Here is a 15,000-nt window from a genome sequence, read left to right on the forward strand (position 1 = left end):
GACACTGTGATGGGGTAATGAAGTGAGGAGAGACTGTGATGGTGTAATGAAGTGAGGAGAGACACTGTGATGGGGTAATGATGTGAGGAGAGACTGTGATGGGTAATGATGTGAGGAGAGACACTGTGATGGGTAATGATGTGAGGAGAGACTGTGATGGGTAATGATGTGAGGAGAGACTGTGATGGGGTAATGATGTGAGGAGAGACTGTGATGGTGTAATGATGTGAGGAGAGACACTGTGATGGGTAATGATGTGAGGAGAGACTGTGATGGGTAATGATGTGAGGAGAGACTGTGATGGGGTAATGATGTGAGGAGAGACACTGTGATGGGGTAATGATGTGAGGAGAGACACTGTGATGGGGTAATGATGTGAGGAGAGACTGTGATGGTGTAATGATGTGAGGAGAGACTGTGATGGTGTAATGATGTGAGGAGAGACTGTGATGGGGTAATGATGTGAGGAGAGACTGTGATGGTGTAATGATGTGAGGAGAGACTGTGATGGGGTAATGATGTGAGGGTAGTTTAGTCTTCAAGTTTTAAACAAACAAACGTCTCTATCCTTGAACCATTAAACCACTACTACTGTAGGTCATCTGACTGATATGCAAAGAGGGTACCATGTCTACAAATCAATCTTCAGGTGTTTGACAGATAAGAGTTGTTTTCATACCTCGCGTTTGTGAGAATAGACCACTGAATAATGGTTCTAACATGCAGTGCACATCATTTGTGATGTCCGATATGGTCTGCTCAGTTCACTGAGGACAGGTTTCAGTTTCACAGTAATCATTTTCTGGTTACCATGCCTCTATTTCTCTAGAGAGAAGCCTTCCAACCCATTGAACCTGACACGGATATCAATACACTGACATCAATAAGGACGGCCCAGGCTGACATTACATTCAGCAGTGCAGAGTCAAGAGTTTTACTGTGCTGCCTGGCCTCAGTGATCTCCTAAAGAGTGATGCACCAGGGGTCAAATGTCAGCTAACGGATGGGCATCATCATCATGTAGCCCAAGGGCTTGACTCTTCCGGTCCTGTATTTGGAGATTGGTCAGAATAGTCCTGTTAGCAATTTTCAAAGTTTACCGTTTCCTCAACTTTGGACGTATATTCAGGTTAATTTAAGGAACTGACTGGCTAACCAACCATGCAAAACGTTGAACCTCTTCCCTGTCTGTGAGAGCAGAGTGGTGTACTTTTCAGTTAAGGTGCTGTGAAGAGAATTTGGAGTTTCGTGAAAAGAGCTCTTTTCCAGGATCAGCTAACGAATGCATGAGAGAGAGAGCGAGAGAGAGAGAGAGATGAAAACTGCAACCGAGGCAGAAACAGAATTGGCAGGTTGTTGGTGAAGGATGGAGGGAGGAGAAGGATGGAGGGAGGAGAAGGATGGAGGGATGAGAAGGATGGAGGGAGGAAAAGGATGGAGGGAGAAGGATGGAGAGAGGAGAAGGATGGAGAGAGGAGAAGGATGGAGGGATGAGAAGGATGGAGGGAGGAAAAGGATGGAGAGAGGAGAAGGATGGAGGGAGGAGAAGGATGGAGGGATGAGAAGGATGGAGGGAGGAGAAGGATGGGGAGAGGAGAAGGATGGAGGGAGGAGAAGGATGGAGGGATGAGAAGGATGGAGGGAGGAAAAGGATGGAGAGAGGAGAAGGATGGAGAGAGGAAAAGGATGGAGGGAGGAAAAGGATGGAGAGAGGAGAAGGATGGAGAGAGGAAAAGGATGGAGGGATGAGAAGGATGGAGGGAGGAAAAGGATGGAGAGAGGAGAAGGATGGAGGGAGGAAAAGGATGGAGAGAGAAGGATGGAGGGAGGAGAAGGATGGAGGGATGAGAAGGATGGAGGGAGGAGAAGGATGGAGAGAGGAGAAGGATGGAGGGAGAAGGATGGAGAGAGGAAAAGGATGGAGAGAGGAGAAGGATGGAGGGAGAAGGATGGAGAGAGGAGAAGGATGGAGAGAGGAGAAGGATGGAGAGAGGAGATCCTGTCTGCTTTGGCGTCTTCAGGAATCCTGTCCTCCTGTCGTGTAGCCACAGCTTCTGTAAATCCTGTCTGGAATTATGCTGGCAACAGAAGGAACCACGGGAATGTCCAGTTTGTAGAATATTTCCTATGATTGAACCTCCCTGTAACCTGGCTCTAAAGAACCTGTGTGAGGCCTTCATACAGGAGAGGAGTCAGAGAGCTTCATTTGGGTCTGAGGTACAGGAGGGGAGTCAGAGAGCTTCATTTGGGTCTGAGGTACAGGAGGGGAGTCAGAGAGCTTCATTTGGGTCTGAGGTGCAGGAGGGGAGTCAGAAAGCTTCTGCAGGGTCTGAGGTGCTCTGCAGTCTGCACGGTGAGAAATTCAAACTCTTCTGTCTGGAGGATAAACAGCCCGTCTGTGTGGTGTGTCAGTCCTCAAAGAAACATAGATGTCATGTCTGTGTGTCACGATCGTTGTAAGAAGCGGACCAAGGCGCAGCGTGATAAGCGTACATTATTTTATTAAGTACACACACCCGAACAAAAACAACAAAACGATACGTGAAGTCCTAGGTCATACAACACAAACCTTAACGGAACAAGATCCCAATAAACTAGTGCCATCCGGCTGCCTAAGTATGGTTCCCAATCAGAGACAACGAGAATCAGCTGCCTCTGATTGGGAACCACCCTGGCCAACATAGAAAACACGAACTAGAACGAAACATAGAAAATACAACATAGACACTACACACCCTGGCTCAACTTTTAAGAGTCCCCAGAGCCAGGGCTTAACACTGTGTCCCTGTAGATGAGGCTGTACAGGATTATAAGGAGGAACTCCAGACTGCTCTGAAGCCCTTAAAGGAGAAGCTGGAGGTCTTCAATAAAGTTAAACAAACCTTTGATAAAACAGCAAAGCACATGAAAAGCCAGGCCCAGCACACAGAGAGGCAGATTAACAAAGAGTTTGAGAAGCTTCACCAGTTTCTACAAGAGGAAGAGGAGGCCAGGATAGCTGCACTGAGGGAGGAAGAGGAGTAGAAGAGTCAGATGATGAAGAAGAAGATTGAAGAGATGAGCAGAGATAAATCGTCACTTTCAGACACAATCAGAGCCATAGAGAAGGAGCTGAAAGCTGAAGACATCTCATTCCTGCAGAACTTCAAGACCACAAAGGAAAGAGCCAAGTGCACACTGCAGGATCCACAGCTGGTCTCAGGAGCTCTGATAGACGTGGCCAAACACCTGGGCAACCTGCAGTTCAGAGTCTGGGAGAAGATGCAGGGGATCCTCAAATACACTCCTGTGATTCTGGACCCCAACACAGCTTCCCACTGGCTCTCTCTGACTGATGATCTGACCAGTGTGAGATACACAGGCACAAAACAGCAGCTCCCTGACAACCCAGAGCGATTAATGAAGTATATAGATGTTCTGGGCTCTGAGGGGTTTAGCTCAGGGAAACACCGCTGGGAGGTGGAGGTGGGGGACCACACTCACTGGCTTCTGGGCGTGGCTAAAGAGTCCCTTGACAGGAAGGGGGAACGGGATGCATCACCACAGCATGGGATCTGGTGTATAGAGCAGCAGAGTGGTAAATATAAAGGAGGAGGAGGAGGAGGCGTCATCACTCTGAAGAGGAGACCCCAGAGGATCAGAGTGCAGCTGGACTACGACAGGGGGGAGGTGTCCTTCTACGACCCCAAAGACATGACACTCATCTACATTTATAAAAGACACATTTACTGAGAGGCTGTTCCCATACCTTGGGATTGGAGAGGCTGGTGATGACAACAACACTGATATACATACAGTGGAGAGAACAAGTATTTGATACACTGCCGATGTTGCAGGTTTTCCTACTTACAAAGCATGTAGAGGTCTGTAATTTTTATCATAGGTACACTTCAACTGTGAGAGACGGAATCTAAAACAAAAATCCAGAAAATCACATTGTATGATTTTTAAGTAATTAATTTGCATTTTATTGCATGACATAAGTATTTGATCACCTACCAACCAGAAAGAATTCCGGCTCTCACAGACCTGTAATTTTTTCTATAAGAAGCCCTCATGTTCTCCACTCATTACCTGTATTAACTGCACCTGTTTGAACTCGTTACCTGTATAAAAAGACACCTGTCCACACACTCAATCAAACAGACTCCAACCTCTCCACAATGGCCAAGACCAGAGAGCTGTGTAAGGACATCAGGGATAAAATTGTAGACCTGCACAAGGCTGGGATGGGCTACAGGACAATAGGCAAGCAGCTTGGTGAGAAGGCAACAACTGTTGGTGCAATTATTAGAAAATGGAAGAAGTTCAAGATGACGGTCAATCACCCTCGGTTTGGGGCTCCATGCAAGATCTCACCTCGTGGGGCATCAATGATCATGAGGAAGGTGAGGGATCAGCCCAGAACTACACGGCAGGACCTGGTCGATGACCTGAAGAGAGCTTGGACCACAGTCTCAAAGAAAACCATTAGTAACACACTACGTCGACATGGATTAAAATCCTGCAGCGCACGCAAGGTCCTCCTGCTCAAGCCAGCGCATGTCCAGGCCCGTCTGAAGTTTGCCAATGACCATCTGGATGATCCAGAGGAGGAATGGGAGAAGGTCATGTGGTCTGATGAGACAAAAATATAGCTTTTTAGTCTAAACTCCACTCGCCGTGTTTGGAGTAAGAAGAAGGATGAGTACAACCCCAAGAACACCATCCCAACCGTGAAGCATGGAGGTGGAAACATCATTCTTTGGGGATGCTGTTCTGCAAAGGGGACAGGACGACTGCACCGTATTGAGGGGAGGATGGATGGGGCCATGTATCGCGAGATCTTGGCCAACAACCTCCTTCCCTCAGTAAGAGCATTGAAGATGGGTCGTGGCTGGGTCTTCCAGCATGACAACGACCGAAACACACAGCCAGGGCAACTAAGGAGTGGCTCCGTAAGAAGCATCTCAAGGTCCTGGAGTGGCCTAGCCAGTCTCCAGACCTGAACCCAATAGAACATCTTTGGAGGGAGCTGAAAGTCCGTATTGACCAGCGACAGCCCCGAAACCTGAAGGATCTGGAGAAGGTCTGTATGGAGGAGTGGCCATAATCCCTGCTGCAGTGTGTGAAAAACTGGTCAAGACCTACAGGAAACGTATGATCTCTGTAATTGCAAACAAAGGTTTCTGTACCAAATATTAAGTTCTGCTTTTCTGATGTATCAAATACTTATGTCATGCAATAAAATGCAAATTAATTGCTTAAAAATCATACAATGTGATTTTCTGGATTTTTGTTTTAGATTCCGTCTCTCACAGTTGAAGTGTACCTATGATAAAAATTACAGACCTCTACATGCTTTGTAAGTAAGAAAACCTGCGAAATCGGCAGTGTATCAAATACTTGTTCTCCCCACTGTATCTGCCAATCAAAGGTGTCTCTGACAGTGATGTCATCCCAGTAAGGTGTGTGCGAGCGTGTGTGTGTGTGCGTGAAATGTGTCAGTTGCAGTGGACATTATCAGGAGATAATCTTTTGGTTTAAGATAATACATATTTTCTAGAAACTACGGGACAGAAATGTATTATAATAATATACTTACAATGTGCCTCACTATTTTGGGGGGTTAGATTTTTTGTACTTTTTTTTAAACAATACAAAACATACACATACAAACGACAACATCACACCAACATCAACTACTTCACCCCTGCCCAGACCCCCCCTGCCAAGCACAGCCAATCAGAATGAGTTTTTCCCAACAAAACGGCTTTATTACAGACAGAAATACTCCTGAGCACCCCCTCTCCCCATCCTCAGACCATCCCACAGGTGAAGAAGCTGGATGTGTAGGCCCTAGGCTGGCGCGGTTACACGTGGTCTGCGGTTGTGAGGCCGGTTGGATGTACTGCCAAAGTCTCTAAAACGACTTTGGAAGGGGCTTATGGTAGATAAATGAACATTCAATTCTTTGGCAACAGATTTGTTGGACATTCCTGCAGTCAGCATGCCAATTGCACGCTCCCTCAAAACTTGAGACATCTGTGTCATTGTGTTGTGTGACAAAACTGCACATTTTAGAGTGGCATTTTATTGTCCCCAGCACAAGGTGCACCTGTGTATAATGATCATGCTGTTTAATCAGCTTCTTGATATGTCACACCTCTCAGGTGGATGGATTATCTTGGCAAAGGAGACATGCTCACTAACAGTGATGTAAACAAATTTGTGCAAAACATTTGAGAGAAATAAGCTTTTTGTGCGTATGGGATCTTTTATTTCAGCTCATGAAAAATGGGACCAACACTTACATCATGTCAGTATCATTTGTTTCATTTCTGATCCAGAAAAAATTACCCATAAAGCCATGTGTGTAGCTTGTGTTCCTTGCAGTAAGCAATTATTCTTTACGCCCTCAAATGATGTCATCTTCGTGTTCTATGGCCAGAAAATGACATCACCAAAAAAGTAGAAGTGGCAGCTAAAATCTAGTCATAGACCAAATATTTGTTGAGGCTTATTTAATGAAGCCTAAATTAGCATTATTTTGTGTTATGGTTTTTGTGGAGACCTTTGCCTGTCACATTTAAGACTATGTAATCTAAGACTATCTAATCTAATGTGGTGATTATCCCGGTAATGTCTTGTGCTCTATGATGATTTGATGATGTGAATGGTTGGGTGTGGTGTCTCATTGTGGTGTGGTTATGGTATGTTGTCATGTTGTTGTTGTTGTTGCTGTTGCAGACATGCCCCAAAGTAATTGCCCCTCTGGGAATTTCATTGATAATAAAGCAGAAAATGAAATCCTAAAAAACTGTCAGTAAGCTTCTCTAATTAACAGCCATCCACCCTCCTGGTTTGGACACATTGATAAATGAAAACCACCCACAGACTAGGTAAATATTAATATTTAAATACATTACAATCTGAATACGGCTGTAAAGCGGCAACATGGGGTCTTTGGTAGCAGCCGTACAATAACTAACACTTTGTGACCAACCGGGCAATATGGGGAGATCAAATGAATGAGCTAAATTGGATAATGCTAGGAATAAAATAGATGTATTATGATAAGATAAGATGACCCCCATGGCTGAGGCAGAGGGTCTGTGGTACTCTGCCCTACCCTACTGGTGGTTGTTATATTATGGGAAGTCGTGGGTCTCACCTATGTGCAAATACACTCTTGGACATGTTGAGGACAGAGAGGTTCTGAACGGAGCCCCTCAGAAGAGCAGAACACACCTGGAATACAGAGGAATTGGTTAGAACAGATATTAGCATTAGCCATTAGCCTTTAGCTATTAAAGGAAAATACATTGCTATGCACACCAGACTATTGTCTCACTCACCAGGTCCAGAGAACAGTCTGTGTTGGACAGGTCCAGAGTCATCAGGCTGTTGGGTTGGCCCAGGAAATGGTAGAAATGCTGGTAGAAAAATTGAGAAAAAGGTTAGCACACGAAGACAGTCTGGATGGATACATGATGGTCTGATGCTGTCTATAGGTAAGAGGTAATAATGCTTCCTGCCCAATGTATAGTGATTTTCTACCGACGGACCATAATTTCTCTGAAGGCCATTGTATCTCTTGTCAGGGGTTGTTATGGGTGACCCGTCAATATTGTGATCAACAGCTATACTGAGAGCACTGAGGTCATTATATGTGTGTGTGTGTGTGTGTTCGTGTGTGTGTGTGTGTGTGTTCGTGTGTATGTGTGTTCGTGTGTTCGTGTGGATGTGTGTGTGTTCGTCTGTGTATGTGTGTGTTCGTGTGTGTGTGTGTGTTCGTGTGTGTGTTCGTGTGTGTGTTCGTGTGTGTGTGTGTGTGTGTGTGTGTGTGTTCGTGTGTGTGTGTGTGTGTGTGTGTGTGTGTGTGTGCGTGCGTGCGTGCGTGTGTGCGTGTGTGTGCGTGTGTGTGTGTGCGTGCATGCATTCCCATGGGAGCTACATCAGGAGTGACAGTCTCAGAAAGTGAAGGCTTCTAATCCGTCACCCATTAAGCCAATCAGAAGGACGTATCTAACTCTGACACCAAACTTCCCATCAGTCTCTAGTAGCTCACATTGTGTCAGATCTACAAGGTGATCCTACAGAGTCAGGTGACTGATTTAAACCCAGCTGACTACTGCCTCACCACAGAGCCACAGGCATCAATACTAAGCTGTGTAGAGAGGCTAGTGAGCACGATCCATGTGGTGTTATTGATGCTAGCATTAGTGTGATTTGGACTGCGGTTGTGTTTTGTGTCTGCCTGGCTCTGAGGAGGGGAGATGATGCAATAGGTCTTGGGTGTGTAAAGACTAGACGAGCTGGTTTCAGCTGGTTCTCTCCCGTCTTGATTTAAGTCTTGTTTCAATATCTGTGCAAATGAACAAAGTCCTTTCTCCTCTCAAACTCTACCCATTATGACTGTCATTAATGAAGTGACCAAGACAGATTGTGACCAATGGTGCCACCTACCGGGATGTCGTCTGCCCGCAGTATGTTCCCTGAGAGGTCCAGGTGGGTGAGGGTGCTAGGGATGGACTGGTTGACAGTCAGTGACTGGGCAAGGCTGTTCACCCCTGGAACAACACACAGAGGGGTAAAGGATGATTAGAGAACAGAGAGGTAATGTACAGTAATACAGGGCTGTTGCCCCCTGGGTACAGAACAGGAAAACAGGTTAGAGGACGCTCTAACAGGGGGGGACTTTTGCCTTTAATAAAATGAATGCATAGAAAGAAAAAGGTTTACATGTAAAGTGTTAAGTTTATGTTCCTGTGGAAGGTCTAGCGGGTCACACCACCAGGTAACACCACCAGGTATCACCACCACGTATCACCATCAGATATCACCACCACGTATCACCACCAGGTAACACCACCAGGTAACACCACCAGGTATCACCACCAGGTATCACCACCAGGTATCACCACCAGGTATCACAACCAGATATCACCACCAGGTAACACCACCAGGTAACACCACCACGTATCACCACCAGGTAACACCACCAGGTATCACCACCAGGTATCACCACCAGGTAACACCACCAGGTATCACCACCAGGTATCACCACCAGATATCACCACCAGGTATCACCACCAGGTATCACCACCAGGTAACACCACCAGGTAACACCACCAGGTATCACCACCACGTATCACCACCACGTATCACCACCAGGTATCACCACCAGGTAACACCACCAGGTATCACCACCAGGTATCACCACCAGGTATCACCACCAGGTAACACCACCAGGTATCACCACCAGGTATCACCACCAGATATCACCACCACGTATCACCACCAGGTATCACCACCAGGTATCACCACCAGATATCACCACCAGGTAACACCACCAGGTATCACCACCAGGTATCACCACCAGATATCACCACCACGTGGTAGCCACGGGACCAAAACAGCGGAGAAGTTGAGCCTCGTGCGTCAACACTCTTAGTTGTTGCAGAAATTGACCCACTATGCTGTTTACTTTGTGCATCTACGTCATTCCACTCAAAAACTATATTTTGGGATTTGTTTCATTAGTCCACTGTTGATACAGTCTCAAAATGTCAGCAATCAAGTTTTCAAGATATATACATTTTCAAAATACAGAAAGTGTCACAATATGATGCGTTTTGCATCATATAATTAATAACTGACTCACTTTAACATCACAGGACAGGCTACAGGAAGGTCAGCAGATGGCCTGATTTTCAGCCATTAATATTTCACAGTGAAAAGCAAAATATGCTGTAGGACATGAGCATTGCTAGGCTTATTAGTGGCATTAAGGCCATCGCCTGCTGATTATGACATTTATTTGAACTCTATAAGGTCAATGTCACATCAAACACAGATCTGGGACCAGCCAACTCTATATGGTCAATGTCACATCAAACACAGATCTGGGACCAGCCAACTCTATATGGTCAATGTCACATCAAACACAGATCTGGGACCAGCCAACTCTATATGGTCAATGTCACATCAAACACAGATCTACCTGGCTAGAGAGGGTAAGACAGCCAGTGAGGGACCTCTCTGGCCCAGAATCAAACTCCCATAAGTCAGTGTGAACTCTGAGGAACGGGCCTCTCTCCTGGGAGAACCAATCAATAGACAGATAAATACCAGTCGTTAGGGGGCATTCTAAAGCATGCCCAAACCTGAGGCTGCTAGGACAAAAACTAATTTAATTCTAGAGGAAATCTATATATAAAGAAAGAGAGGGAGAGAGAGAGAGAGAGAGAGAGAGAGGGAGAGAGAGGAAGAGAGAGAGAGAGAGAGAGAGAGAGAGAGAGAGAGAGAGAGAGAGAGAGAGAGAGAAGAGAGAGAGAGAGAGAGAGAGAGAGAGAGAGAGAGAGAGAGAGAGAGAGAGAGAGAGAGAGAGAGAGAGAGAGAGAGAGAGAGAGAGAGAGAGAGAGAGAGAGAGAGAGAGAGAGAGAGAGAGAGAGAGAGAGAGAGAGAGAGAGAGAGAGAGAGAGAGAGAGAGAGACGGTTTACTATAGAAACAACATGAGCATCCCTTACTAGCAGGTTTACTATAGAATAGAGATGTCCCTCACTAAAATAAAATATTGGTCGACCGAAAGTAATCTGTTCTTTCAACCAATCGATTGGTCAAAATGTTTAAATGTGTATTTTTCCATATATATATACACACCGTATGTGTTTTAATAAAATCAACTATATGCTTGTCTGATGCTGTTTGATGAAATAAGACACAAATGATTTAAGAGGGAGCCAGAGATCAAGATAACCAGATGAGAAAAATCTTAACCTGACTGACCATCCTCCTCCCCCTCCTGCTGGCTTTCGCAGATTCTGCCGTTACTCTTCTGCGTGCAAGTTATGGTTTTCATATGCACATTTGCACATCAGGCACAGCCTTTCATAAATATGTGGGGCCAACTCATAAACAATCTGCAAAATCTGATATGGACAGTGTTCTTGTATCGCAGGCTACATTTGGCTTATAGGAATTATTTGTTTAAACCGTGTGGAGATACAGAATGTAATTTATATATCCACATGGCTTCTCGTTGGAGTCATTTGTTGTCATAGTCACCACCTCTACGTGGTGGATTAACTTTTTCGATCTCAACGCAACGCAATTCAGTAATATAATGATTTTGTTCTATAAAGTGTCTCGCAAATTGGCGAGGTGATATCTTGACGTCTAATAGTGGATTTATGTTCTCCAAGGTGTACTTTCAAGGCATATTATGTTTTTCCAATATAAATCTTATTACAAGAACACTGAAACAAATAAATAACTCCTATCACCACCAGGTATCACCACCAGGTAACACCACCAGGTATCACCACCAGGTATCACCACCAGGTATCAGCATCAGACAAGAATATAGGTGGAGAAAACATTACTTTGAGAAGCTCCACAGCTCATTAGTGCGTTAAGCCAATCAGAAATACTATCCGATCCCCAAATGGGCACATTTACATCCCTACATTGCCTCACAGACCAGGTAGCCTATAGGCCTCCTTCTATGAGTAATCAGGTGCGCGTCTTTACTCAACAATGACAGTAACGCTCTACACAAAAGACAATGACTAAACAGACAGAACTCGTAAAGCAGGTTGTCCGCTCTGCAACGTGTCCACTCTGACAATGAGAACGTTAAAAGACTGGAATAATAATATATTGAATGCGTTAACAGAAATGATCATAACCCGAACAAACATTGTAGATTAGAAATTATAGGAATTAAATGGTAAACGTAGGCTACTACTGATGACGTATGTAATGGGGAATTAATAGAGTAACACAATCGAGGCAAACAATTCACACAATGAAGTTATGAAACAATGAATGTGCACAAAGTGGTGGGAGAGAGCGCATTCTGGAGAGAGACGTGCATTGTGCATTTTAGCCACACTCCCATTCTTCTTGGACTGTGCCATCCTCCGCAATGGATTAGTCTCAGCCTCCGCAATGGATTAGTCTCAGCCTCCACAATGGATTAGTCTCAGCCTCCGCAATGGATTAGTCTCAGCCTCCACAATGGATTAGTCTCAGCCTCCACAATGGATTAGTCTCAGCCTCCACAATGGATTAGTCTCAGCCTCCACAATGGATTAGTCTCAGCCTCCGCAATGGATTAGTCTCAGCCTCCGCAATGGATTAGTCTCAGCCTCCACAATGGATTAGTCTCAGCCTCCGCAATGGATTAGTCTCAGCCTCCACAATGGATTAGTCTCAGCCTCCACAATGGATTAGTCTCAGCCTCCGCAATGGATTAGTCTCAGCCTCCGCAATGGATTAGTCTCAGCCTCCACAATGGATTAGTCTCAGCCTCCGCAATGGATTAGTCTCAGCCTCCGCAATGGATTAGTCTCAGCCTCCGCAATGGATTAGTCTCAGCCTCCGCAATGGATTAGTCTCAGCCTCCGCAATGGATTAGTCTCAGCCTCCCACAATGGATTAGTCTCAGCCTCCGCAATGGATTAGTCTCAGCCTCCGCAATGGATTAGTCTCAGCCTCCACAATGGATTAGTCTCAGCCTCCGCAATGGATTAGTCTCAGCCTCCGCAATGGATTAGTCTCAGCCTCCGCAATGGATTAGTCTCAGCCTCCGCAATGGATTAGTCTCAGCCTCCGCAATGGATTAGTCTCAGCCTCCGCAATGGATTAGTCTCAGCCTCCGCAATGGATTAGTCTCAGCCTCCGCAATGGATTAGTCTCAGCCTCCGCAATGGATTAGTCTCAGCCTCCCGCAATGGATTAGTCTCAGCCTCCGCAATGGATTAGTCTCAGCCTCCGCAATGGATTAGTCTCAGCCTCCGCAATGGATTAGTCTCAGCCTCCGCAATGGATTAGTCTCAGCCTCCGCAATGGATTAGTCTCAGCCTCCGCAATGGATTAGTCTCAGCCTCCGCAATGGATTAGTCTCAGCCTCCGCAATGGATTAGTCTCAGCCTCCGCAATGGATTAGTCTCAGCCTCCGCAATGGATTAGTCTCAGCCTCCACAATGGATTAGTCTCAGCCTCCACAATGGATTAGTCTCAGCCTCCGCAATGGATTAGTTCACTGGGATGGGCGCAAATCAGACAGGCGTCTCGTGCGGCATAAGAAAATGTCTATATATTTGCTACTGCTCCACCAAACAATCGATTATACAGTCGACTTATTGGGGTCAGCCCTACTATGGAAAACAACATGAGCATCCCTTACCAGCAGGGTTACTATAGACCTGTGGACTAATTGGGGTCAGCCCTACTATAGAAACAAGACCACCATCTTCCTCAATGTTGAAGTTGGGGGCTAGGGGAGGGAGGCAGGTTATGCGGTTGTGGTTATTTAAGGTGGTTTACAATTTGTTTGGTTGAGAGTGAGACTAAAAGTGGGGGGCTTGACGGACTTCCAGCACTAATTAGGACTATATTACTAACACCATGCTGGTTGGTGTGAACAGTTTAATCAGAGGTGTGAACAGTTTAATCAGATGTGTGAACAGTATAATCAGAGGTGTGAACAAAGGAGGACTGAGTAATTGATCTCCTATGATGATGCTCAACTAAGCAATAAGGCTTGAGGGGGTGTGGTATATGGCCAATATACCAAGGCTAAGGGCTGTTCTTTAAGCACGACGCAACGCAGAGTGCCTGGATACAGCCCTTAGCTGTGGTATATTGGCAATATACCACAAACCCCCGAGGTGCCTTATTGATATTATAAACTGGTTACCAACGTAATTAGAGCAGTAAAACTAAATGTTGTGTCATACACGTGGTATACAGTCTGATATACCATGGCTTTCAGCCAATCAGCATTCAGGGCTCGAACCACCCAGTTTATAATTTGCTTTAACCCTTGCTTGGTGAATACTTTGAACCTAAGAACAATATCAGTAATGCAAACCTGATTGTTCTCATATATCTCTCAGACACAAAAAAGGAACATTATTTAACAGAAAACAGCACTGTGGATTTTGAACATTATAGAAATTCCTGTGGTTTCATGGTTTGGAAGTTGAATACAAGTTTTCCATGCAATTGCCAGAATGTAAGAAACTCCAGTCATTACCTTTGGGTGACAATGAGGTTTTGGAAAAGTTTAAATGCTTGAGCCCCTTAGGGAGTTTGGCAAACTGTGCACCCAGGGAGGCGATTCCTGGAGAAAACAGCAGAATGGAAAACAATAATTAGTCATTTGGCAATACAGTAGCATAATATCAGACAGACAGGGGATTTCAATTCACTGCCTTCATTTTCCCTGACCTGCTTTTTTTTCTCCAAATTTGCTAGAAAATCTGAGCGACGCAGAATATTTGGCGTATCTTTAATTCATGTGACCTGAAAAGACACCACGTCTTGAGGTGAAGAAATATTAAACCTACTCTCAAAGTTCAGCAGAAACATTCCAAGATTTCTATTCTTCTGCTGAACATTCTGTTAATCTACTCCTCTATACTTCAATTACAGAAGAATAGAGGAGTCACAGACCCTCTACTGAAAGCTGGGAAATGGTATCAAATGCATTAAATATTCTCAATGGAATGAGTCAGCTAAATGACTAAAGAAACTCACTGAATCAGCTCAGATATTCAACTTCACAATAATCTGAAAGAGTTTAATATTTGATCAAGGGCAAAGAGATTCCAATTTAAATAGATTTAGAGGGGCTGTACTAGTACTTAGAAGCAGCTCTCTGCTGAGTGATAGATTTAGAGAGGCTGTACTAGTCCTTAGAAGCAGCTCTCTCTGCTGAGTGATAGATTTAGAGGGGCTGTACTAGTACTCTGAAGCAGCTCTCTGCTGAGTGATAGATTTAGAGGGGCTGTACTAGTACTCTGAAGCAGCTCTCTGCTGAGTGATAGATTTAGAGAGGCTGTACTAGTACTCTGAAGCAGCTCTCTGCTGAGTGATAGATTTAGAGAGGCTGTACTAGTACTCTGAAGCAGCTCTCTGCTGAGTGATAGATTTAGAGAGGCTGTACTAGTACTCTGAAGCAGCTCTCTGCTGAGTGATAGATTTAGAGAGGCTGTACTAGTACTCTG

General features: G+C 45.0%; 1 protein-coding gene and 1 pseudogene across 5 annotated transcripts in view; one reads left to right on the forward strand and one right to left on the reverse strand.

The window, feature by feature from the left end:
* LOC121542751 (F-actin-uncapping protein LRRC16A) overlaps positions 1–15,000 on the reverse strand; it is a 233,349-nt gene that overhangs the window by 102,266 nt on the left and 116,083 nt on the right. For all 5 annotated transcript variants that reach the window (XM_041852279.2, XM_041852277.2, XM_041852278.2 and 2 more), the window contains exons 12-15: positions 14,028–14,114; positions 8,449–8,552; positions 7,338–7,415; positions 7,154–7,230 (exon numbers count right to left, since the gene is read on the reverse strand). In XM_041852279.2, coding sequence (XP_041708213.2) covers positions 7,154–7,230; positions 7,338–7,415; positions 8,449–8,552; positions 14,028–14,114 — 346 coding nt within the window. The remainder of the gene's footprint in view (positions 1–7,153; positions 7,231–7,337; positions 7,416–8,448; positions 8,553–14,027; positions 14,115–15,000) is intronic.
* LOC121542528 lies at positions 1,984–5,835 on the forward strand (annotated as a pseudogene).

This window comes from Coregonus clupeaformis, unplaced genomic scaffold (genome assembly GCF_020615455.1).
Source record: "Coregonus clupeaformis isolate EN_2021a unplaced genomic scaffold, ASM2061545v1 scaf0146, whole genome shotgun sequence".
NCBI lineage: Eukaryota > Metazoa > Chordata > Actinopteri > Salmoniformes > Salmonidae > Coregonus > Coregonus clupeaformis.